Source organism: Panulirus ornatus, chromosome 36 (genome assembly GCF_036320965.1).
Source record: "Panulirus ornatus isolate Po-2019 chromosome 36, ASM3632096v1, whole genome shotgun sequence".
Lineage (NCBI taxonomy): Eukaryota > Metazoa > Arthropoda > Malacostraca > Decapoda > Palinuridae > Panulirus > Panulirus ornatus.
The window spans coordinates 2,337,374-2,364,356 of record NC_092259.1 but is presented as its reverse complement, the minus strand read 5'-3'; the positions used below and the strand labels follow the sequence as shown (position 1 = coordinate 2,364,356).

Here is a 26,983-nt window from a genome sequence, read left to right as displayed (position 1 = left end):
AGGGGGAGGTGGAGAAGGAGGAAGAATAGGGGGAGGTGGAGGTGGAGGAAGAATAGGGGGAGGTGGAGGAGGAGGAAGAATAGGGGGAGGTGGAGAAGGAGGAAGAATAGGGGGAGGTGGAGAAGGAGGAAGAATAGGGGGAGGGGGAGGAGGAGGAAGAATAGGGGGAGGGGGAGGAGGAGGAAGAATAGGGGGAGGTGGAGAAGGAGGAAGAATAGGGGGAGGTGGAGGAGGAGGAAGAATAGGGGGAGGTGAAGGAGGAAGAATAGGGGAGGGGGAGGAGGAGGAAGAATAGGGGGAGGTGGAGGTGGAGGAAGAATAGGGGGAGGTGGAGGAGGAGGAAGAATAAGGGGAGGTGGAGAAGGAGGAAGAATAGGGGGAGGTGGAGGTGGAGGAAGAATAGGGGGAGGTGGAGAAGGAGGAAGAATAGGGGGAGGTGGAGAAGGAGGAAGAATAGGGGGAGGGGGAGGAGGAGGAAGAATAGGGGGAGGTGGAGAAGGAGGAAGAATAGGGGGAGGTGGAGAAGGAGGAAGAATAGGGGGAGGTGGAGAAGGAGGAAGAATAGGGGGAGGTGGAGGAGGAGGAAGAATAGGGGAGGGGGAGGAGGAGGAAGAATAGGGGGAGGGGGAGGAGGAGGAAGAATAGGGGGAGGGGGAGGAGGAGGAAGAATAGGGGGAGGTGGAGAAGGAGGAAGAATAGGGGGAGGTGGGGGTGGAGGAAGAATAGGGGGAGGTGGAGGAGGATTAAGAATAGGGGGAGGTGGAGGAGGAGGAAGAATAGGGGGAGGTGGAGGAGGAGGAAGAATAGGGGGAGGTGGAGGAGGAGGAAGAAGAATAGGGGTAGGTGGAGGTGGACCAGGAAGAATAGGGGGAGGTGGAGGAGGTGGAGGAAGAATAGGGGAAGGTGGAAGAGGAGGAGGAGGTGGAGGAGGTTCAAATAAACTGACTAACGATGATTCAGAGGATTAAAGTAATCAGTCACACGAGCGTTACTTTAAAACGAACAAAAGTCTATCAATGGACATACCAACCATGCCAAAATGCTTGCCTGACTTCCTTCAATTTCTCTTCCTGGTCTGATTCTCTCCAGCTCGTACGATAAAGCGTTTAAAAAAAGGCGAAGTCCTCAGAGGGGTCGTAGTGAATTCTAGGGCGAGGCTATTCATCAATTCTAAGTTGTAGTCAAAAACTATCATATGAAAGACTTTGGTTTAAATCCACGGCGAAGAAAGGATAGAATATACAACCGGTAATGAAATCAGGCGAGGTATAATTAACACAATTATCACGAACCATTCAGTTATAACTGAGTCAGGAGGGGAACAGCGAGGGGTTCGACTATAGATGGAGAGGAGGAAGAGGAGGATCACCCAAGAGATGTTCAGTGTTCGAACCATTTGTTATGTGTATATGGAGGATCATGATCACTCTTCAACCCTCTCTACTGTGCGTAACCTTTGCGATTTTGTTACCTGACATGACGGTCCTTACCTTCCACCTCAGTTTACCTCCAGCATTACTCATCCTTACCTCTTGCCCTACATTCACACCAATCTTTCTTACCTTTATCTAATCCCTTCATCCTCCCTTATCGTCTTTTATCTTCCTCCTTTTCTTACATTCTATTCTCCCTTGTGCCTCATCTTCTACACCTCTCACTCCTTTGACTCCATTTTCTTATTCTCTTCTATCGTTTCCCATTTTCTCCCTAACTTTACCATGTCCCATTTTCACTCTTCGCCAACACATCCGCGTCCTCACTCGACGGAAACATAACAGTCACATAAAACTTATAAGTGTATATGTGTATATGTGTTTGTGTGTGTGTGTGTGTGTGTGTGTGTGTGTGTGTGTGTGTGTGTGTTGCAGTCGTTCCCTTCCACTGTAAAACATTTACGACTGTAATAAACAGACAGGATACAATGTCATTCTTTTTACGCGTAAAAAAAAACAAAAGAATGTTTTACAGATGAGAATCAAAGGGCGCTTGAAAATCATCACGAGTGAATACGATCATATAGCAAGACACATGATAGCTATCATTCTGGGATCAGCCACCATGTAACAGCAAGGCAAGCAAGCATAGAAGCTATACCAGAGGAGAGAAATGGCCTTTGCCAATATCGTATCTCTCGCTGTATTCTATATTCCCAAACTGCTCCTCCTCCTGCAGGTGCTTACACCGCCAGAGGGACGGCACCTTCCAACGAGGCAGCATCATCGTCAGAGGACGTAAAGAGAATGCAGCAGCGTCCTTAAGGGCATTCATAACCATTAAGAGAGGCCACCTTACCCTGCTCACGACTGCAGCACAGCTTCGTAGCTGCACGAATCCCATAAAAAGGTTCTTAAGGCTATACTACGACTACTACTACTACTACTACTACAACCACTACTACTACTACTACTACTGCTACTACGAATACCACAAATCATGATATTAATCTTGCCTCAACTGTAAGTTTTATGTATTCTAATCTATTTCAAGAGTTACCTGGCACTTCCAAAACCTCCCTGAGGGCAAATACCCTTTAAAAAAATTTAAAGTCCACCTTCACAACCCTGAAGCAATGAAAGAAGAATAATATCTGATGCTCCTGTACGGTATGATGGCACAAACTCAATCCAGGCCAAGGCTGGAAAGGGAGGGGGTATTGCGCACATCACAAATTCAATCCAAGAGAAGTCTGGAAAGATAGGGTATTGCGCATATGCTCAAGTCCCGACCAATGGCGAACACATATTATCACCACCTCTGGAGGCCCACATTAAACGCGTCCACGACCAGGAACAGAGAGCATTACTTAAACAGAGCGCGAAACAATGCAAAAGCAAACTATAATCGACTTACCTGGGCTGGTTCCAGGTGGGCGCGCTTCGAGGCGAGTGGGCGGGAACTTCTGTGCCTTAAACCTCTGGACATCCCACGTATTGTTTCAAGGTCGTGGTCGCTATTGTAACGTTCTCGGCCAGATTATGTTTAGTCTTTCAAACAATGTAGCCACGATCTAGCGGTCGAGCTGCTAAACTCTCATAACAAATTTCTAACTCATGAGATGTAATCATATCGTAAAATACGAATGGTAGAGACGGTGTTTACAAAGTATGACCGATACAGTAATCTTTTTACATTGGTAAATTCTTCATGGCCCACGGCATCTTGCATTTACCACTACAACCCACTGCCAAGCTACGAAAAGTAGTGTCTTTTAGGGAACTGGAAAACTGATCAAAGCTGTACTTCGCATGGAACTGGAAAACCTATCAAAGTTGTGTCTCATGGAACTGGAAAACCTATCAAAGCTGTGTCTCAAGGAACTGGAAAACTTATTAAAAGCTGTTTCGCATGGAACTGGAAAACCAATTGGAGCTGTTTCGCATGGAACTGGAAAGCCAATTAGAGCTATGTCTCATGGAACTGGAAAACCAATTGGAGCTATGTCTCATGGAACTGGAAACCAATTGGAGCTATGTCTCATGGAACTGGAAAACCAATTGGAGCTATGCCTCATGGAACTGGAAAACCAATTGGAGCTATGCCTCATGGAACTGGAAAGCCAATTGGAGCTATGCCTCATGGAACTGGAAAGCCAATTGGAGCTATGCCTCATGGAACTGGAAAGCCAATTGGAGCTATGTCTCATGGAACTGGAAAACCAATTGGAGCTATGCCTCATGGAACTGGAAAACCAATTGGAGCTATGTCTCATGGAACTGGAAAGCCAATTGGAGCTATGTCTCATGGAACTGGAAAACCAATTGGAGCTATGTCTCATGGAACTGGAAAACCAATTGGAGCTATGTCTCATGGAACTGGAAAACCAATTGGAGCTATGTCTCATGGAACTGGAAAACCAATTGAAGCTATGTCTCATGGAACTGGAAAACTTATTAAAGCTGTTTCGCATGGAACTGGAAAACCAATTGGAGCTATGTCTCATGGAACTGGAAAACCAATTGGAGCTATGCCTCATGGAACTGGAAAACCAATTGGAGCTATGTCTCATGGAACTGGAAAACCAATTGGAGCTATGTCTCATGGAACTGGAAAGCCAATTGGAGCTATGTCTCATGGAACTGGAAAACCAATTGGAGCTATGTCTCATGGAACTGGAAAACCAATTGGAGCTATGCCTCATGGAACTGGAAAGCCAATTAGAGCTATGTCTCATGGAACTGGAAAACCAATAGGAGCTATGTCTCATGGAACTGGAAAGCCAATTAGAGCTATGTCTCATGGAACTGGAAAACCAATTGGAGCTATGTCTCATGGAACTGGAAAACCAATTGGAGCTATGTCTCATGGAACTGGAAAGCCAATTAGAGCTATGCCTCATGGAACTGGAAAGCCAATTAGAGCTATGTCTCATGGAACTGGAAAACCAATTGGAGCTATGTCTCATGGAACTGGAAAGCCAATTGGAGCTATGCCTCATGGAACTGGAAAACCAATTGGAGCTATGTCTCATGGAACTGGAAAACCAATTGGAGCTATGTCTCATGGAACTGGAAAGCCAATTGGAGCTATGCCTCATGGAACTGGAAAACCAATTGGAGCTATGCCTCATGGAACTGGAAAACCAATTGGAGCTATGTCTCATGGAACTGGAAAGCCAATTGGAGCTATGCCTCATGGAACTGGAAAACCAATTGGAGCTATGTCTCATGGAACTGGAAAACCAATTGGAGCTATGCCTCATGGAACTGGAAAGCCAATTGGAGCTATGTCTCATGGAACTGGAAAGCCAATTGGAGCTATGCCTCATGGAACTGAAAGCCAATTGGAGCTATGTTCATGGAACTGGAAAACAATTGGAGCTATGTCTCATGGAACTGGAAAACCAATTGGAGCTATGCCTCATGGAATGGAAAACCAATTGGAGCTATGTTCATGGAACTGGAAAACAATTGGAGCTATGCCTCATGGAATGGAAAACCAATTGGAGCTATGCCTCATGAACTGGAAAACCAATTGGAGCTATGCCTCATGGAACTGAAAGCCAATTGGAGCTATGTTCATGGAACTGGAAAACCTATCAAAGTTGTGTCTCATGGAACTGAAAGCCAATTGGAGCTATGCTCATGGAACTGGAAAACCAATTGGAGCTATGTCTCATGGAACTGGAAAACCAATTAGAGCTATGTCTCATGAACTGGAAAACCAATTGAGCTATGCCTCATGGAACTGAAAGCCAATTGGAGCTATGTCTCATGGAACTGGAAAACCTATCAAAGTTGTGTCTCATGGAACTGGAAAACTTATTAAAGCTGTTTCGCATGGAACTGGAAAGCCAATTAGAGCTATGCCTCATGGAATGGAAAACCAATTGGAGCTGTTTCGCATGGAACTGGAAAACCAATTGAGCTATGTCTCATGGAACTGGAAAACAATTGGAGCTATGTTCATGGAACTGGAAAACCAATTGAGCTATGTCTCATGAACTGGAAAGCCAATTGGAGCTATGTTCATGGAACTGGAAAACCAATTGGAGCTATGTTCATGGAACTGGAAAAACCAATTGGAGCTATGCCTCATGAACTGGAAAACCAATTGAGCTATGCCTCATGGAACTGGAAAACCAATTAGAGCTATGTCTCATGGAATGGAAAACAATTGGAGCTATGTTCATGGAACTGGAAAGCCAATTAGAGCTATGTCTCATGGAATGGAAAACAATTGGAGCTATGTTCATGGAACTGGAAAACCAATTGGAGCTATGCTCATGGAACTGGAAAACAATTGGAGCTATGTCTCATGGAACTGGAAAACCAATTGGAGCTATGTCTCATGGAACAGGAAAACCAATTGGAGCTGTTTCGCATGGAACTGGAAAACCTATCAAAGTTGTGTCTCATGGAACTGGAAAACAATTGGAGCTATGTCTCATGGAACTGGAAAACCAATTGGAGCTGTTTCGCATGGAACTGGAAAACCTATCAAAGTTGTGTCTCATGGAACTGGAAAACCAATTAGAGCTATGCCTCATGAACTGGAAAACCAATTAGAGCTATGCCTCATGGAACTGGAAAACTTATTAAAGCTGTTTCGCATGGAACTGGAAAACCTATCAAAGTTGTGTCTCATGGAACTGGAAAACCAATTGAGCTATGTCTCATGAACTGGAAAACCAATTGGTGCTATGTCTCATGGAACAGGAAAACCAATTGGAGCTGTTTCGCATGGAACTGGAAAACCAATTGAGCTATGTCTCATGGAATGGAAAACCAATTGGAGCTATGTCTCATGAACTGGAAAACCAATTGGAAGCTATGTCTCATGGAATGGAAAACCAATTGGAAGCTATGTCTCATGGAACTGGAAAACCAATTGAGCTATGTCTCATGAACTGGAAAGCCAATTAGAGCTATGCCTCATGGAACTGAAAGCCAATTAGAGCTATGTCTCATGGAACTGGAAAACCAATTGGAGCCTATGCCTCATGGAACTGGAAAACCAATTGGAGCTGTTTCGCATGGAACTGGAAAACCAATTGAGCTATGTCTCATGAACTGGAAAGCCAATTAGAGCTATGCCTCATGGAACTGGAAAACCTATCAAAGTTGTGTCTCATGGAACTGAAAACCAATTGGAGCTGTTTCGCATGGAACTGGAAAGCCAATTGGAGCTATGTCTCATGGAACTGGAAAACCAATTGGAGCTATGCCTCATGGAACTGGAAAACCTATCAAAGTTGTGTCTCATGGAACTGGAAAGCCAATTAGAGCTATGTCTCATGGAATGGAAAACCAATTGGAGCTATGCTCATGGAACTGGAAAACAATTGGAGCTATGTCTCATGAACTGGAAAACCAATTGAGCTATGCCTCATGGAATGGAAAACCAATTGGAGCTATGTCTCATGGAACTGGAAAACCAATTGGAGCTATGCCTCATGGAACTGGAAAACAATTGGAGCTATGCCTCATGGAATGGAAAACCAATTGGAGCTGTTTCGCATGGAACTGGAAAACCTATCAAAGTTGTGTCTCATGGAACTGAAAGCCAATTAGAGCTATGTCTCATGGAACTGAAAACCAATTGGAGCTATGTTCATGGAACTGGAAAGCCAATTAGAGCTATGTCTCATGGAATGGAAAACAATTGGAGCTATGCCTCATGAACTGGAAAACCAATTGGTGCTATGTCTCATGGAACTGAAAGCCAATTAGAGCTATGTCTCATGGAACTGGAAAACCAATTGGAAGCTATGTCTCATGGAACTGGAAAACCTATCAAAGCTGTGTCTCAAGGAACTGGAAAACCAATTGGAAGCTATGTCTCATGGAACTGGAAAACCAATTGAGCTATGTCTCATGGAACTGAAAGCCAATTAGAGCTATGCCTCATGGAACTGGAAAACCAATTGGAGCTGTTTCGCATGGAACTGGAAAACCAATTGGAGCTATGTCTCATGGAACTGGAAAACCAATTGGAGCTATGTTCATGGAACTGGAAAACCAATTGGAGCCTATGCCTCATGGAACTGGAAAACCAATTGAGCTATGTCTCATGGAACTGGAAAACCAATTGGAGCCTATGCCTCATGGAACTGGAAAACCAATTGGAGCCTATGCCTCATGGAACTGGAAAACTTATTAAAGCTGTTTCGCATGGAACTGGAAAACCAATTGGAGCTGTTTCGCATGGAACTGGAAAACCAATTGGAGCTATGTCTATGGAACTGGAAAACCAATTGGAGCTATGTTCATGGAACTGGAAAGCCAATTGGAGCTATGTCTATGGAACTGGAAAACTTATTAAAGCTGTTTCGCATGGAACTGGAAAACAATTGGAGCTATGTCTCATGGAACTGGAAGCCAATTGGAGCTATGCTCATGGAACTGGAAAACAATTGGAGCTATGTTCATGGAACTGGAAAACCAATTGGAGCTGTTTCGCATGGAACTGGAAAACCTATCAAAGTTGTGTCTCATGGAACTGGAAAGCCAATTGGAGCTATGTCTCATGGAATGGAAAACCAATTGGAGCTGTTTCGCATGGAACTGGAAAACAATTGGAGCTATGTTCATGGAACTGGAAAACTTATTAAAGCTGTTTCGCATGGAACTGGAAAGCCAATTAGAGCTATGTCTCATGGAATGGAAAACCAATTGGAGCTATGTTCATGGAACTGGAAAACCAATTGGAGCTGTTTCGCATGGAACTGGAAAACCAATTGGAAGCTATGTCTCATGGAACTGAAAGCCAATTAGAGCTATGTCTCATGAACTGGAAAGCCAATTGGAGCTATGTCTCATGAACTGGAAAGCCAATTAGAGCTATGTCTCATGGAATGGAAAACCAATTGGAGCCTATGCCTCATGGAACTGAAAGCCAATTGGAGCTATGTTCATGGAACTGGAAAACAATTGGAGCTATGTCTATGGAACTGGAAAACAATTGGAGCTATGTCTATGGAACTGGAAAACTTATTAAAGCTGTTTCGCATGGAACTGGAAAAACCAATTGGAGCTATGTTCATGGAACTGGAAAACCTATCAAAGTTGTGTCTCATGGAACTGGAAAACCAATTGGAGCTATGCTCATGGAACTGGAAAACCTATCAAAGTTGTGTCTCATGGAACTGGAAAACTTATTAAAGCTGTTTCGCATGGAACTGGAAAACAATTGGAGCTATGCTCATGGAACTGGAAGCCAATTGGAGCTATGCCTCATGGAACTGGAAAGCCAATTGGAGCTATGTTCATGGAACTGGAAAACCAATTGAGCTATGCCTCATGGAATGGAAAACCAATTGGAGCTATGTTCATGGAACTGGAAAGCCAATTAGAGCTATGTCTCATGATATGAAGAAGAGAAGTTCTGTTTCTAAACCATCATTCTTGAAGCGCCTCAATAAGGGGACAAGAATACGGATAAAAACAAATGACTGCCACAAAGATATTTCTAATAGTCTTCCCCAACAATGTGTTTATATTTACAGAGAGGGTTTAGTTAAACGAGAGCCACTGGCTGGCTGGCAGGAGTGAAAATACTTCCACGTATTGGAAAAGTAAAGAGTTGTCCATCGATGACCGAAAGAATTCGAAAGACTTAAGAAAGAAAACGAAGGGTAAGTGGAAAGCTGGTGGGCTGTCCAATCAGTGGAGACTCTGTGAACCTTCAACCTAGCGGAGACTATGTTAACCTTCAACCTAGCGGAGACTATGTGAACCTTCAACCTAGCAGAGACTATGTGAACCTTCAACCTAGCAGAGACTATGTGAACCTTCAACCTAGCGGAGACTATGTGAACCTCAAACCAAGCGGAGACCATGTGAACCTTCAACGTCCGTTCTCGGGGCCTTAGGTCCATGAGAGTGCCAGGGCCACGAGCGCCCCCGGTCTATCTCAAGTGATAACAACAAGTCAAGATATCTTTTAATGACCTCCCTCAAGTGATGGTTTCGAGTGTGATTCTAAGTCCAACTACCCCTCTCACTTGTGCAAATGGCATTTGGCCTGCAATTTAAGAGGATCAAACAATATGATGATGAGCCTCTTATTCTTTTAGGAGAGAGAGAGAGAGAGAGAGAGAGAGAGAGAGAGAGAGAGAGAGAGAGAGAGAGAGAGAGAGAGAGAAATATGGGGAAACTATACACAAATACACGAATGCTGTTTCCGCCCGAAATGGTGCTCAAATTCACATTTGATTTACGCAGGTAACACACATTCATTTCTAATGAGAATTTACATATCAAACCATCGAGGCTTTTGGTACATTAAAAAAAAAGGAAACAAAAAAAACGTAAATGAAAAATTAGAAAACGAAAACACGATTACAGTGTGTAAAACCCAAATTTACACATAAGAAGATTATAAACATAAGAACGGTGGAGAATTCTTTGAGGTTTCGTTAAACGAACGGGGCCATTCAGGTTAGCAAATACGGTCTTCAAAAACATCTCGGTAAAATGCTCAGCCAATCCCACTTCGGCGGCAGATGGCAAACCACAACAATAACAACGAGGTAAAATAATTTGTATTACGGTAATGTAATTCTGAAAAGCGTGGCATATATGTATGTATATGTATATGTATATATGGCGTATATGTATCGATTAAACTTGGGATGTACACATATCTCACGTACACTACATTCACTGCTCAGGGCTTCGACAATGGAATCCCCGGTCCTCGGCTGCCACACTTTTAAGGTCCGGGTTCGAGTCCTAGGTGTCCCAAGTGGTAAATAGTCATACTGTGATAGGCCAGGGGAGAAACTTCGCTCCCGCACCCCAATAAGTAGCTGGTACAGGATGGACTCGTACAACGAAGTATTCTTTCACGAAACTGTGATCCCTATTTACTTGCGGTGTTCCATCCAGCAGGCGGAGTACGGTAGCACCCATATACATGGGCGTTACTACCGTACTCCACCTGCTTGAGGTAACGCTGGCCCATGACATGTAACATATCTTCCCTCTTGTCACATCTTCCACTGGTGATGAATATTAGTGTTGCTGGATATTCTGGAAACATCTGGAATAATCACATGTTTACCAAATAGCGTCGTAGCTTCGTCTCTTCGATGTATATCAACTGACTTATATTCCTCTCTTGTGTCTTCCCTGATGATGTGATTATTACACGAAAGTGCACTTGGGAACTTTTCGTGTTTCATTTTCCCCGTGGACTCATTGGAATATCTTGATCACGCGCAAAATTGTGATCCTTTCCAATATATATTTTTTTTTTCAAACTATTCGCCATTTCCCGCATTAGCGAGGTAGCGTTAAGAACAGAGGACTGGGCCTTTGAGGGAATATCCTCACCTGGCCCCCTTCTCTGTTCCTTCTTTTGGAAAAATTTAAAAAAATAGAGAGGGGAGGATTTCCAGCCCCCCGCTCCCTTCCCTTTTAGTCGCCTTCTACGACACGCAGGGAATACGTGGGAAGTATTCTTTCTCCCCTATCCCCAGGGATATATATACTTGGAAACAACCAAGTATAGACCCGTTGCTCACCATTGTGAGACGAAGGGTATTCGAGTACTTAGTATTTCGAATAGTTGTTTCCTATTATACAGTCCCATAGCCTAGCGGTTAGCATGCCTGCCTCTTGCACAGGGGTCCCAGGTTCGATCCTGGCTGTTGGAGGTTTGTATGTTCTATGAAGGTGCGCGTTCATATGCACTTTATTCGTGTATATATATATATATATATATATATATATATATGCGGGGGGCTGGAAATCCTCCCCTCTCGTTTTCTTTTAATTTTCCAAAAGAAGGAACAGAGAAGGGGGCCAGGTGAGGATATTCCCTCAAAGGCCCAGTCCTCTGTTCTTAACGCTACCTCGCTAACATGGGAAATGGCGAATAGTTTGAAAGAAAGAAAAAAAAAAGAAAAAATATATATATACATACGAAAGATATTCAGCGTTTAGTTTTGACCGAAGGATTTAGAAAAAAAAGGGAGGGGGGGGGCGTTTAGTTTTGACCGAAGAATTTCGAAAAAAAAAAAGGGGGGGGGATGGTGGAGAGGAGAGGGGGTTCAGAGAAGGGGGGCGGGTGTTGGCGATCAGTTACGTGGGATTTCAAATGTTACGGCTTAACCAATCGCCATGTGCCAGCACCTAATTGCCAATCAGCCATACGTCAATATGCATTAGAGGCGACATTTGGGCAAACCCTTGCATCACCAGGAGGGGGGGGGGGGGGAGCCCCCTGACACCCTACCGACAATCATGTCCACGATCTCTCTCTCTCTCTCTCTCTCTCTCTCTCTCTCTCTCTCTCTCTCTCTCTTAAGGGTCGTACCGTCGCTCACAAGGGTCATCCCACGCGCACAAGGACTGTACTGTAGTGCTCAAGGGTCGTGCCGTCGCCCACAAGGGTCGTAGCGCCGTGCTCAAAGGTCGAACCATCGTGCTCGAGGGTCGTACCGTCGCCCACAAGGGTCGTATCGCCGTGCTCAAAGTCAAACCATCTTGCTCAAGGGTCGTATCGCCGTGCTCAAAGGTCAAATCATCGTGCTCAAGGGTCGTAAACGTCGCCCACAAGGGTCGTAGCGCCGTGCTCAAGGGTCGTAAAGTCGTCCACAAGAGTCGTACCGTCGTCGTGCTCAAGGGTCGTACGTACGTACCATCCTCCTCATCGCCTAAACACCGTACGCCAGGCTCATGTACTCCCGCGGAAAATCGCGCCAGCGCAAACACACGACCTCATTATAAAATTGCAACTTCTCGCGATCTGCATGCATTCTAGATTTGCATATAAATCGAAATCCGTCTGAGTTTTCATGGGAGGTTCGAGAGTGCGTGTTCTTAATACGACCCGAAGAAAATCGGAGATTCCCCTGTAAATAAATGGCTAAGATTCCCTTTTTCTGTTTTCCTTCCAGTCATGTGGGAAGAGGAGAGGTTATTAGCGATGGAGATCCCAAGGCAGTTGAGGCCCTTCGGTATCCTTCAGTCCTGAGAGGGGCGAGGCCCTTACGAGGCCACTGTTACTTAAAGTCCTTCTGTATCCTCTGGTATTACGAAGGTACTGCTCCTTCGACGCCACAGTCACTCGAAGTCCTTATGTATCCTCTGGTCCTTCGAGAGCGTTCCCCTTCGGAACCACAATCTGTTAAAGTCCTTCTTCTGTATCCTTCAGTCCCTCGAGGGTGAAGCCCTTCGAACCCCACAGTTGAAGTCCTTCTTCTGTATCCTTCAGTCCTTCGAGGGTTAAGCCCTTCGAACCCTACAGTTGAAGTCCTTCTTCTGTATCCTTCAGTCCTTCGAGGGTGAAGCCCTTCGAACCCTACAGTTGAAGTCCTTCTTCTGTATCCTTCAGTCCTTCGAGGGTGAAGCCCTTCGAACCCCACAGTTGAAGTCCTTCTTCTCTATCCTTCAGTCCTTCGAGGGTGAAGCCCTTTGAACCCTACAGTTGAAGTCCTTCTTCTGTATCCTTCAGTCCTTCGAGGGTGAAGCCCTTCGAACCCCACAGTTGAAGTCCTTCTTCTGTATCCTAAAGTCCTATAAGGGTGAAGCCCCCTACCCAGCCTAGGCCCAGCTAACGGCCAACTGAAGTCCTTCTTCTGTACATCCTTCAGTCTCTCAAAGACGAAGAAGTCCTTCACGGAGCGACAAATCAGAAGAGACTGTTCGATCATGGGTTTGATACGCTGTTGAAGGCCATACAACCGAAGGTAGACAGTGGGCGCAGAGGGCGTCCGTAGTTCTCCTCCTTACAACGAAGTGTTCGCATCTTCCACGGTAACCTACGGTGACTGTGGTGGAAAACCCTTGTCGAACCGTCACACATGTTATGAATTCCACAAAACACCAAAAACCTCACCAGTACACACACAAACAAACACACACACCCACACACACACACACACACTCACACAACATCCGTGTTGTTATATAGTGTGTAGGGTCTTGGAACTAAGCTGACCACGCGTGGGAGAGAGAGAGAGCTACCTGGGCAATATGGAGTGAACCCTGACAGCCACTGAAGTGCTAGGCTCACAGCGTAGCGCCACCACCCGATACCCGAGCGAGGTGGGGACCGATAACAGTTTACACCTCCCTGTTCGGTGGCCGCCTACCTCCCAACACCTACCAGAGAGAGAGAGAGAGAGAGAGAGAGAGAGAGAGAGAGAGAGAGAGAGAGAGAAACTTGCCGTTTCCTGCGAGCTAAAGCAATACCACTGTATAAAGATTTTTTTCTTTTTTTCCAGATCCACTTTAGAATATCGTCGTCCAAGAAAGCAGACCCATGTAAATGGGACTAAAGATAAATATCCTACGTATCTAAAACCCTCCCATACATTACCAGCTTTACAATCAAGTATCACCCGTCCACGTAGCCGAAACGTGACCCCGCCATGCATTCCTACCCCTACACCAACCCCAAACCCAACCCCGAACCCCCACCCTCCACACCGACAACCCCAACCCACCCCCACCCACACCTCCTTAGCTTCAAATGCATGTATGAACATCAAGATAAGCTTCATCCAAAAGAAGGAACAGAGAAGGGGGCCAGGTGAGGATATTCCCTCAAAGGCCCAGTTCTCTGTTTCTAACGCTACCTCGCTAACGCGGGAAATGGCGAATAGTTTGAAAGAATATATATATATATATATAACCTACCCTGAGCCACGTACCAATTCTATCGGCCAACTCCATAGGTTGGATGAACAGCTGGTTTGACTGTGGCCCGACGGCCGCAACCGGGATTCGAACCTGTGCGCTCGACCCTGGGCGGCCCCTGAACTCGTCATAGTCAGGAACGCTAACCGCTACACCACGTAGGTCCATTTTTTATTCCCATGGAGGATACACTGAAGCTTCGAATCCTATTCCGACATTGAGGCTTCCAATACTACATGGAACCCTAGTGGATTGATTGAGTTTCGTCTGTTTCATATTCTTGTGACGATCCAATCAAATGGGGATTTCAGCTGTCGTATGTATGAACCAGATAAAAGAAATGGAAGCGAGTGACTGAAGCTGTTCCAAGCCATATACCTCGACAAGCAGAGACAGACGCCCCGTTACAACCTCAGTCATGAAATGAAGCATCTGTCAACAGGTAAGAGACAAGAGGGTTCGGAGCTGCTTCAACTAGGTGCGTCCCGAAGCTTTAAGGTTCAGGCGTGTCCCAGAATCTGTGTCTACCATTGTGTATGGACGGATTTCGTTTTCTGCACACATTTTTTTCACCAACTTTAAAGTCGCTGTAATGATCTAACAGCCCGTACTATAAGCATTTTATTCCTATTAAGAGAATATTAGGATACAGAAAGCAGAGATGGGTGGAAGAAAAAAGACAATGAAAAAATCAAAATACACAAGAAATAACATGAAACCTTACAACACGTTCACGTTCAACAAGCTCTCCTACGTACGTCTGTCGAATGCCACATGGTCCACCAATACCCGTCGACTTCACCACCCGACGTTGGCATTTCTCTCTGTCTTCACCCTTCATTACTAAGGTCCCAGCTCCGTAAAACTAGAGTGCTTTCCTGTGTTCACCCTATCAGTGAAACCTGTCGGCAAGTCCTCATATTTACCCCTTCACACAGGGATGATGTCCTTTTACCATCTGTTGACATACCTCTGTCTCACCCCTATTCAGACTCCAGTATCTCATCTGCATGTACCAGGTCAAGAGGTGCAGGACGCCCCTTCCATCACCTCGCCCTCCCTTTTGGGAGTCGTCCTCGACCCACCCGACACCATACTGCTGGGTCCCCTCGCTCCCCCTTCACACAGGGCATTACCTGCTGGGACAGAACGCGACGAGCCACACTGGGTGTTCTGTCCGTCTCTCTCTCGAACAAGTTATTGTTGCTTGACCATGAAGTTTGCGTTTCAGATTAGCGAGATAATTAGCATGATTCATTAGACTATTACATTAGACAAAATTTAATTACGAGACGTAAAGTTGAGACAAATGATGCGCTTGATGGCTTATAATATTTTCACAAGAGTATGTTTGGATTAACTGAAAAGGTATAAACTTGATCTTTTACGGTGTTAGATAGCAATTGTCCTTCCCTCCTGATACTCTCTCTCTCTCTCTCTCTCTCTCTCTCTCTCTCTCTCTCTCTCTCTCTCTCTTCAGCTAAATAAATTCCAGGCACTGAAGTTGCGTATCCGGTTACCTTCTCTGCCAAACATTACACCACTCGCCATCGCTCTTCTCTCCCATCTAAACCTCAGGCATTTTGCATCTCGGTCTCCAACCCCCCCACCCACCTATTACTCAATGCTAATTATCACCTATCAAATCACAAAGATGTCTTAATGTCCTCACGATCAAAAGGATTAACAAAAACCCTCGTCAGGCAAAGAACCCTCGTACCAGAATGTCATCACCTCGTCTTCATACGGTGAGGACGAACGATGGAATCCACCTCAAAAAGGAACAGAAAACGAAAATATATGAAAACGGAGTTTAAAGAAACAAACCTGGAAATGAACGCCCAGGTACAAACCCCTCATTAGAAAACCAATTAACCAGCCCCCTTTTGTCCCTCCATTGAGAATCAGAGATGACAAAAAAAATATATACATAAAGGGATCAGTACAACTGCTAATTTAGCTGATGGTTTACACAGTGGGAGACCCGAGTATATACGAGGGGGAACTGCTTTAACCCAGACCTTAGCTCTGCCCAATGAGGAAACATCTGGAAAGAAGGGTTGGTCTCAAGCCCACTGTCAAGCAACGCCTGGAATGAACCCAAGTATAGCCTTTGTTCCACAGGCTGTGCGTCTCCATGTGTCCTGAGGAAGGAAGAGAAACCTCGGCTTCAGGTTCAGCTGACCTGTGGTAGGCAGCACAGACTCCTCCAGCTTGAGGCCAGGGTGTGGAACACGTCCCATTCAGAATGAAACAGATCAGCTACACTGTTCCATTTACGGAGAGTGAAACAGATCAGCTACACTGTTCCATTTAGGCTAAGTAGCAGTAGCCTCTAAAAGAGAAAAAGAACATATATATGTATATCACGAATCTCTCCCATGGTCACACTGGATTTAAAAGCCCCTTTTCAACTTCAAAGGAAAAAGAGAAAACAATAACATCAACTTTCCAGTGTAAAGTCTTCCCAACGATTTCACCCTCTCATCGCGTTCTCGCGTCGCTGAAGACGATGTGCCACTCCCTGGAAAACACGAGCTGGATCCAGCATAACTTTCAACAGGCTGACGCTCAAACCTTCCAGGTCATCGGCTAGGAACATCACTGTTCCTTCTACACCCTCAGCGTCTGGGTCTTCGGCCACGGCAGTTCGTGGAACACGAACGGATAACCCCCCCATCGGAAGACCATGGTCCATGCCATGTGTGAGGAGGGATTCTGGTCTGCTTTCTCGAAGTGTGCCACCAGCTGCGTCCCCTCACCCCAACCTCCCCGTTACTCAAGAAGTTCCACCAAGTTCACCCTGAGGTTAGACCATTAACGCCCACTGGATAGCGACTGCTGGGTGTCCCTTTGGGGTCCCTCCAGACAAAAATTGGGAGCTAGTGAGGGTGGGGGAGACGAGGACAAGAGCCGTCCATGTTGTCAACACCCTACTACCTACTCAAGAAATGTCGACCCAACTCTTAGGCTAAACCGAAGTCGAAGTCCTTTTTTCCTTTCAGTAGCTACAACGTAACTGGAAACGATGAGCAGTTAGTTGAAGGACCTTCACAGCCTTCCCTTCACTCACCATCCCAACAAAGCTTGCAAACCTCAACTCCGACCATGGAATCCCACATTCTCTTCCAGAACCATTCCGAGAATCTTTTATGAAAGTCTTCAGTATCATCCACAGAGAGAGAGAGAGAGAGAGAGAGAGAGAGAGAGAGAGAGAGAGAGAGAGAGAGAGAGAGAGAGAGAGAGAGAGAGAGAGCTGGCAGTGGAGATTCCTTTACAGCACCGATGTTGCGGTATGCAATATCCAAGCTCTCTTCAAGGACCCCGCCGAAGAGGAGGAAGAATACCAGCTCCAAAGCCCCGGATCACCTCCACGAGCATCTCACTGTGAAGTGATTGTTTCTCGCTATGCTTGAAGACACGAACCCCCCTTACTGAAGCGGGCCTGTACTTGCAGAGTAAGGAGAAGTCCAAGTATAGACAGGCATATGGCTACAGAGACTGTAGATGACTCACGTTTGCAGCAACAGACTCTAAAAAAGAAGGCAGCTTGCAGAAACGAACCCCTAAACCTAAAGAGCACCCTATGCTTACAGCTCATCCCTTCATCCCCCTTTCCAACCATCTCGGCCTCCTGGCACCTCCCCCACCAGGTTCCTCAAACACATGTCCCCCTCCTTCACCAACGCCTCCTTGCAGGAAACAAGAGAAAATCTGAACCCATTTTTCGTTTATATACTCGTCCGATTCGCCATTTATCACAAAAGAATGTGATGTAATTACTCTTTTGCTTTTAACCAATCGTTCGAGCCTCTACAGGACAAATGGATATTACACTAACCTCGTAAGTACCATCACAAAAAAAAAAAGAAAAAAAAAATTCAATCTGTAGTTACCACATCGTAAAACCTTTGGTCACGCTTCGCATTCATTACAATTCCATGCAAGCGCCTCTGAAGTGTGCCATCTGCATACCAACACTAGTTCAACAGCCAGTATCTACTTTCCACTGATCATTTGCAGAGCAAACAAACGTCCACCAGGAGAGAGAGAGAGAAGAGTGTTTAGAAGGAGCAAGTTTGGCACAGGTGGAGGCGCTCTACAATATATTGACCTGTTGCTCCGAGAGGGCCGTCTCCCCAGATGTGAAGAGTAAACACACACACACACACACACACACACACACACGAACAGAATATCAACAAGCCACTCCACTCGAGCACTTTGTTGAATTACTGACAGAATGTCACCTCCTTCACCATCCATCCTCACCCACCCACCCACCCACCTCTCTCTCTCTCTCTCTCTCTCTCTCTCTCTCTCTCTCTCTCTCACACACACACACACACACACACACACACACAATATTCCTTTTACAGGACCTGAATGGCTCACTTTATTAAACGTAACGTCAATGGGGGTAGACTTATAACACCGAAAGATAAGCGCGGAAAGAACAGAACAAAACACGAAAAAAGAGGGAGGAGGAGGGGTTGGGTTGGACTTGAATCTGGGCGGGAGAGAGAGAGAGAGAGAGAGAGAGAGAGAGAGAGAGAGAGAGAGAGAGAGAGAGAGAGAGAGAGAGAGAGAGAGAAAGGGGGGTGGGGGCAGTAGAAGGGACAGGAAAGAGCCGCTGTATTCCACAAGCCTCGCTCTCGCTCGATCGCTAAAGAGCGAATTACGAACGATGGAGCGAGGACGAGGCAGCAAACAACTTTATGAATTACTGATCAAAGCTGCTGTGGTGTCCCGCGGCATGACACACACACACACACACACACACACACACACACACACACACCAGCACCTGTAAATTTTCGACCTGCGTCACCTGCTTGAGGGGCAAAAATGAGGGTCAAAAATTCCTTCTGGGGTTTTCCCAGTGGGCGAAACGAGTCTACTCCAAACAGCAAAGCATCATCAGCGAACAGGACGTAGCCTTCTTACGAACATTTTGTTCTTACTAATCTCTTCTTGTCGCTGTAGAATGAAGGCAGTGGTCAAAAACAATAGACTGAGATTGCTAATGAGACTCTTCGTGAATGGCCAAAAACAATAGATCGAGATTGCTAATATGAAACTGTTCGTGAATGGCCAAAAACAATAGATCGAGATTGCTAATATGAAACTGTTCTTGAATGGCCAAAAACAAAAGATAGAGATCGCTAATATGAAATTTCGTGAATGGTCAAAAACAATAGATCGAGATTGCTAATATGAGACTGTTCGTGAATGGTCAAAAACAATAGATCGAGATTGCTAATATGAAACTGTTCGTGAATGGTCAAAACAATAGACCGATACTGCTAATATCAAACTAAGTGAGTGGTCAAAAACAACAGATCGAGATTGCTAATATGAAACTTCGTGAATGGTCAAAAACAATAGATCGAGATTGCTAATATGAAACTGTTCGTGAATGGTCAAAAAAAAATCGAGATGCTAATATGAAACTGTTCGTGAATGGTCAAAAACAATAGATTGAGATGCTAATATGAATTTGTTCGTGAATGGTCAAAAACAATAGATCGAGATTGCTAATATGAAACTGTTCGTGAATGGTCAAAAACAATAGACCGATACTGCTAATATCAAACTTCGTGAGTGGTCAAAAACAATAGGTCGAGATGCTAATACCAAACTTCGTGGTCAAAAATAATAGATCGAGATGCTAATATCAAACTTCGTGGTCAAAAATAATAGGTCGAGATGCTAATATCAAACTTCGTGGTCAAAAATAATAGATCGAGATGCTAATATCAAACTCCGTGGTCAAAAATAATAGGTCGAGATGCTAATATCAAACTTCGTGGTCAAAAATAATAGGTCGAGATGCTAATATGAAACTGTTCGTGAATGGAAAATGACAGCCCCTGAAGTGTATGAAATAAACAGCGAGTGGCTTTTTTTTCCCCTTCATTTAGTGAACTATTTCACACGGCAGTCAGTCCCAGATGAACTTCATTAATTCCTATTTGCCATTACGAGTCAGAGAGAGAGACAAGGGCAATTCTTAAGCTCAAACAAAACCTCTCTATTCCAACAGCAAGTTTAACCATACTATCACACTATATTGTAAGCTCAAACAAGCTCATTCTAAGCTCAAAGAAACTCTCTTATTCCCACTAGTCCAAGTTCAACGAGACTTAACTACTTATTCCCACTAGTCCAAGTTCAACGAGACTTAACTACTTATTCCCACTAGTCCAAGTTCAACGAGACTTAACTACTTATTCCCACTAGTCCAAGTTCAACGAGACTTGACTACTTATTCCCACTAGTCCAAGTTCAACGAGACTTGACTACTAATTCCCACTAGTCCAAGTTCAACGAGACTTGACTACTTATTCCCACTAGTCCAATAACCACCCAGTTCTGCACGTTCGACAGCACCTCTACCATACTCGAAGGGCCTTTTATTAAAGTCACCCCAAAACTACCACAAGTACAACGAAATTACCATAACCCATATCATTACAGGTCCAGCATTACCAGTAGAACAAGGTTATTTAGTGATGGGGCAAGGGAGACGGTCCACACACCAAGGGAGACGGTCCACCCACCAAGGGAGACGGTCCACACACCAAGGGAGACGGTCCACCCACCAAGGGAGACGGTCCACACACCAAGGGAGACGGTCTACACACCAAGGGAGACGGTCCACACACCAAGGGAGACGGTCCACACACCAAGGGAGACGGTCCACACACCAAGGGAGACGGTCCACACACCAAGGGAGACGGTCCACACACCAAGGGAGACGGTCTACACACCAAGGGAGACGGTCCACACACCAAGGGAGACGGTCCACACACCAAGGGAGACGGTCCACACACCAAGGGAGACGGTCCACACACCAAGGGAGACGGTCCACACACCCCACCATCAAGAGGGACCCAGTTATATACTCGTACACCAGGACCCATTTATTTTTTTCTTCTGATGTTGGCTCTGACAAGACGGGCAACTGAAACCCTTTTACAGAGGTAATTCCATGAACGCTACAGAGACAATACAGAGCCTGACCCAGGTGCTCTATCCATGGACCCAAGTCCTCAAAAGGATGGATGAACAGATGGGTTGACTGTGGAGGAACCAAGTGCCGCAAGCCGGGAGTCGAACCCAAGCGCTCGAAACCTGCTTGGCTAGACGGCCCGTGATTGCATCACGGTCAGGAACATTAAACTCGCATCCTTCTCCACCCTCATCTCTCAGTTCCAATGAAACACCTTCCTCAGTGCTCTGAGGTCATACCAGAGCCCCACACACACACAGACACACACACACACACCATCAACATACAGTCCTTCACGTAAGGAAGGACCGTCCAGAAACGCAATACTAACCCGGTGAAGATCTCGATGTTGAAGAAGGCATAGTCACCCGTGGCGACCATGTTCAGCCCAGCTGCAGCCAGCATAATCCCCCTCACGTTGGCTGGCGAGCCACACACCACCAGGACTGCCGAGGGGAAAAAAGATATTATATTAACATGATTCAGCGTAGCCTCACCAGTCAGCCCCTCTGCGTATATAAGTTACGCACATCTAGCCTCACGAGTCAGCCCCTTTGCGTATATACGTTAGGCACATCCCTATTTTTTTTTAAAAAGGACACCCATATTATAGAGTTAAAACTACTCGAATACATCTCATTTTAGGTAATTTTGACTTAGAAATCCTAAAAACTACACCCTAGACTTCGTTATCTCAACGAAAGGCTAAAAGAAAAAACACTTTAGATTTTAAGACATTGGATTTCAAATGAGCTTTCGACTTAGAAATCCTAAAACCTTCACCCTAGACTTGGTCATCTTAACGAAAGACTTAAAAAGAAAAAAACTTTTTAGATTCAAAGAAAATGAATTTCAAAGGTGCTTCATCCAAAAAATCCTGAGCCAAACTTATCTGCCACGACCCAACCTTCCACCGCTCCAGTGACATCAGTGTCTGATGACAGTGATCCTAGACAGACAGACAGTCAAACAGACAGACAGACAGCCTCTGAATCTTTCAGGAAGATTCGGATCTTAAGATCAAGTGTGTGAAACTGTACCCCTCACATTGTTTTGGTCATGGATGTCAGCCAGCTGGGCAACATCATGTAATCTAGTGTTTGCATCAACCTATTCCTGTGTGGAGTTCCTTTCCTCGCATCTCCATATAAAAAAAAAAAAGAAAAATGAGTGACCCTGTGGTAAGTACCGCCCGGTGGACGTGGCTGGCTTCCTGAGCGCTGCGGGAGCCCCACGGAAGACAGAAGGGACTCAGAGGGTAGGAAGTGTCTGAAGTGAGGAAGTAGGTCTTCGCTTTACATTTGAAACTGGATCGAGCAGACCCAACTGTTGGACGACTACACACACACACACACACACAACTGTGGTATCGGCACCAAACACACACAGTCTGGACCCGTTGTAGATAAGGACACACGGCAGTGTTGCGCCCACTGGTTCACAATACCTAAATAAAGATCCAATATACTGTGCCATAGGGCACCAGGCAAGCGGACCTTCGACTCAAAAGGAAACATCTGATTTGTAACGATGAATAAACAAATCCTAACAATGTTTAATTTCCCTTTTATGAACTTAAACTGATGGAAGTGTTGATATCATTCCACGGACATTCAAAACACCGTTTATCAACTCTCTGCACCATTTAGGGTAATCTAAAAACCATAGACGTAGTCCAAATACTCTCTTACTGAACTCTGCTCAATATACGAACGGATCCTCCATACGAAACGGATCCTCCTTACGAAACGGATCCTCCTTATGAATGGATTCTCCTTATGAATGGATTCTCCATACGAACGGATCCTCCTTACGAACGGATCCTCCTTACGAAACGGATCCTCCTTACGAAACGGATCCTCCTTATGAATGGATCCTCCTTACGAACGGATCCTCCTTACGAAACGGATCCTCCTTACGAAACGGATCCTCCTTATGAATGGATCCTCCTTACGAACGGATCCTCCTTACGAAACGGATCCTCCTTACGAAACGGATCCTCCTTATGAATGGATCCTCCTTACGAACGGATCCTCCTGAAAAACGGAACCTCCTTACGAACGGATCCTCCATACGAACGGATCCTCCTTACGAACAGATCCTCCATACGAACGGATCCTCCTTACGAACGGATCCTCCTTTCATATCAATATTTCTGATGTACAAAACAAATATGAAAATGTGTGTGTGTGTGTGTGTGTGTGTGTGTGTGTACAAACACCCAAACACTGGAAACATCAGGTTTACCATATGAGAACTCAACAAAATTAGATATCAAAAATTTAAAGAAAAAAAAAAGGACTTTTATAACACACACACACACACACACCCCCACACACACGCGGGGGGGGGGGGGGGGGGGGTGAAGGTTGTCTTGGAATACGTGAAAAATTCCCAAAGAGCGAGACTTTGTGTATGAGGAAGGCAGGCAGGCAGCAGTATGTTAAACGAGAGACAAGTCTGGACGGTGTGTATAAAATGTTTCCAGAATGAGGAGGGGAAAAAATTCAGAATATAACGCAGACACAATTTTGAGTGTGAAACAAATGCAGATAAAAACCAGGGGAAAAATTATTATTATCTCCAGTTTGTCTGAAGATTACATAAAGGAAAGATCTTACAGCAACATCTTCATTTTTCCTTTGATCTTATCGGCATATATTTCCTGTATCTTCCATGACGATGTGATTATTACACGAAAGTGCACTTGGGAACTTATGATATTTCATTTCCCCGTGGACTCAAAAGAATTCATATATATATATATATATATATATATATATATATATATATATATATATATATATATATATATATATATATATATATATATAAAAGTTTGATCCGTCTAAAATCTGACGGAGAAAACATGAAACAAATTCGATCAGTCGAATGATAAACCACCGACGACCTAGAAGCTTATGTTCTTTTAAAACGATTTCATCTTTCCCTTCTTAACTTATTGGAAACTCTTTGAGAACCTCTTAACGGAGCTAAGACTCATCCCTGACACCCACTCCCACCACTACCACCTCTCTCTCTCTCTCTCTCTCTCTCTCTCTCTCTCTCTCTCTCTCTCTCTCTCTCTCGGGCCCCGTCCACACACACACAGAGGAGCCACCCTGTACACCACGGGTCATGACAGGTTTTAAGAAAGGTCTCAGAGATGATTCGCGTCAGGGACTACGGTGGTTTTGTTGGCAGTCCCAGCGATCAATACGCCTGGCGCCGAACCGGCCTGGCGAAAACTCAACGAACGAATAGACATGTTCTGACGTATACTGGAATGTCACCTTTTCCCCCCTCAAAAAAAACCATAGCCAATCCCCCCTTCCTCCTCCTCCTCCTCCTCCTCACCACAACTTCAACTCATAGCCTCGCCGAACCGCCTCATTAAACCCGAGGCAGACTTTTCTAACGAACTCAACTCAACCATCTAACACTAAACCCCTTATCTTGTGGATGGTTGGCTGTTTGTGTGTTACTCCTACGTCATTCTATAGATGGCAGCTGAGCCACCACCAGCTGTAGCTACTTCGCGACACCATCCTTGGCAGAACACTAGCCAGAGCAATGTCGCCCCTCTCCCTCTTTCCCTCCCTCACATGTCGTACCCTCTCCCTCCTTCCTCTTTCCCTCCCTCACATGTCGCCCCTCTCCCTCCTTCCTCTTTCCCTCCCTCACATGTCGTACCCTCTCCCTCCTTCCTCTTTCCCTCCCTCACATGTCGCCCCTCTCCCTCCTTCCTCTTTCCCTCCCTCACATGTCGCCCCTCTCCCTCCTTCCTCTTTCCCTCCCTCACATGTCGTACCCTCTCCCTCCTTCCTCTTTCCCTCCCTCACATGTCGTACCCTCTCCAAAACACGACGGAAAAAACGGGCAAAACGACAATATCAGTCAATAGGGCTGATGCAGTAATGATAAGGTTATAGGAAAATTAAACTTAAAGACGTCTTGTATAAGCCTCGCACGTCAGACAAAATTGTATAGTCTGTGTGTCTGTGCGTGTTGTGTGTGTGTGTGTTGTGTACAAAAACCTCCACAACAATCACGTTGCTGTAAACAAACTTGTGGTAAAACTTCTAAAAAGCCAAGCCAGGGCTTAAACAGACTCTTAGTTCAGCAGCAGTGGCGTAGTGCAGCGCAATATCTCATATAAGACAGAATATAGATGTAGTAAATATGTTAGTTGGAGGGTGGCGTAACCACACGAACTGAGAATGTAAATGTTTTACATATAAACGAGTCCGAATCATTCATGATCTTTATCCTTATCTTTTTAAAGAGTTGACGTATCTTTATCTTTATCCATGAAGTTTACGTTAGTCTTCGCTACATCTGTACAATAGAGAGTTTACGTATCTTTATCCAAAGGGTTTACGCTACTATTCGCTACGTCTGTTCAATCAAATTTACGTATCTTCATCTTTATCCAAAGAGTTTACGCTACTATTCGCTACATCTATTCAATAAAGTTTACGTATCTTTATCCAAAGAGTTTACGCTACTATTCGCTATGTTTGTACATTAAAGAGTTTACGTATCTTTACCTTTATCCAAAGAGTTTACGCTACAATTCGCTACCTCTGTACAATAAATCTTTTTTTTATACCCGCCATCTCCCGACGCTTCCCCTGTCTACCGTGCAGTAAACCAGAGGGAGTCGTACACATTTCTCTTCTCCAGAATTAGTTTCACCACGACCTTCACTTTCCATTTTACGCCCGGGCAGCAAGGGTGTTTGGCGCGGCGATAAACTGGTGTGAGAGGAGCCGGAGGGGGAAAGAGAGAGAGAGAGAGAGAGAGAGAGAGAGAGAGAGAGAGAGAGAGAGAGAGAGAGAGAGAGGACAGGGGGAGAAGAGGAAGGGAGTGTCGGGGAGAGGAAAGTGTGTGTGGGAGCGAAATTCATGAGGCAGCGAGAAAATCCGAACTTGTTGGCCACAGTGTGAAAAAATTCAGGCAATATTTTTTTGCGAGCCACACAGGAAGATAATGTATATTTGGTAAACATCTACATACAGGGGTAGTCACTTGTTTATCAAATGGCGTCCTAGCTATGGCCTCTTCGTTGTATAACAACTGACTTACGTTCTTTTCTTGTATCTCCCATGAGGATGTGATTATTACATGAAAGTGCACTTGGGAACTTATCGTGTTTCATTTACCTGTGGAGTCCTAGGAAAATATATCAACTAACTGTTATATTTCTCTCTTGTGATCTCTTCTGATGATGTGATTATTACACGACAGTGCACTTGGGGACTTATCGTGTTTCATTTTCCCCGTGGACTCATAGGAATATACTTGATCACGCGCAAAACTGTGATCCTTTCCTATATATATATATATATATATATATATCATTATTATATTATTATTTTGCTTTGTCGCTGTCTCCCGCGTTAGCGAGGTAGCGCAAGGAATCAGACGAAAGAATGGCCCAACTCACACACATACACATGCATATACATACACATCCAAACACGCAGTATATACATACCTATACATCTCAACGTATACATATATATACACACACAGACATATACATATATACACATGCACATAATTCATACTGTCTGCCTTTATACATTCCCATCGCCACCCCGCCACACATGAAAATATATACATATATATATATATATATATATATATATATATATATATATATATATATATATATATATATATATATATACTCAGAGACGGTCATATTTCCCCTTTTCCTGATGATAAAACGAGGATAATACGACTGTAGAACACTCGTTAACTAGGAGAGATGACACGGTGGAGCGAGAGCAAGTCCATCGGGAGAGTCTGGCTTCCAAGTGCCTCGCTGAGGAAATTCTTTCAAGGGCGTGCTCGCATGTTGACCAGTGTGTGT

General features: G+C 44.8%; 1 protein-coding gene across 1 annotated transcript in view; it reads right to left on the bottom strand.

Moving 5' to 3' along the window:
* Positions 1-26,983, bottom strand: part of LOC139760255 (atrial natriuretic peptide receptor 1) — a 469,288-nt gene that overhangs the window by 326,243 nt on the left and 116,062 nt on the right. Inside the window, exon 2 of the mRNA XM_071683187.1 lies at positions 21,434-21,548. Coding sequence (XP_071539288.1) covers positions 21,434-21,548 — 115 coding nt within the window. The remainder of the gene's footprint in view (positions 1-21,433; positions 21,549-26,983) is intronic.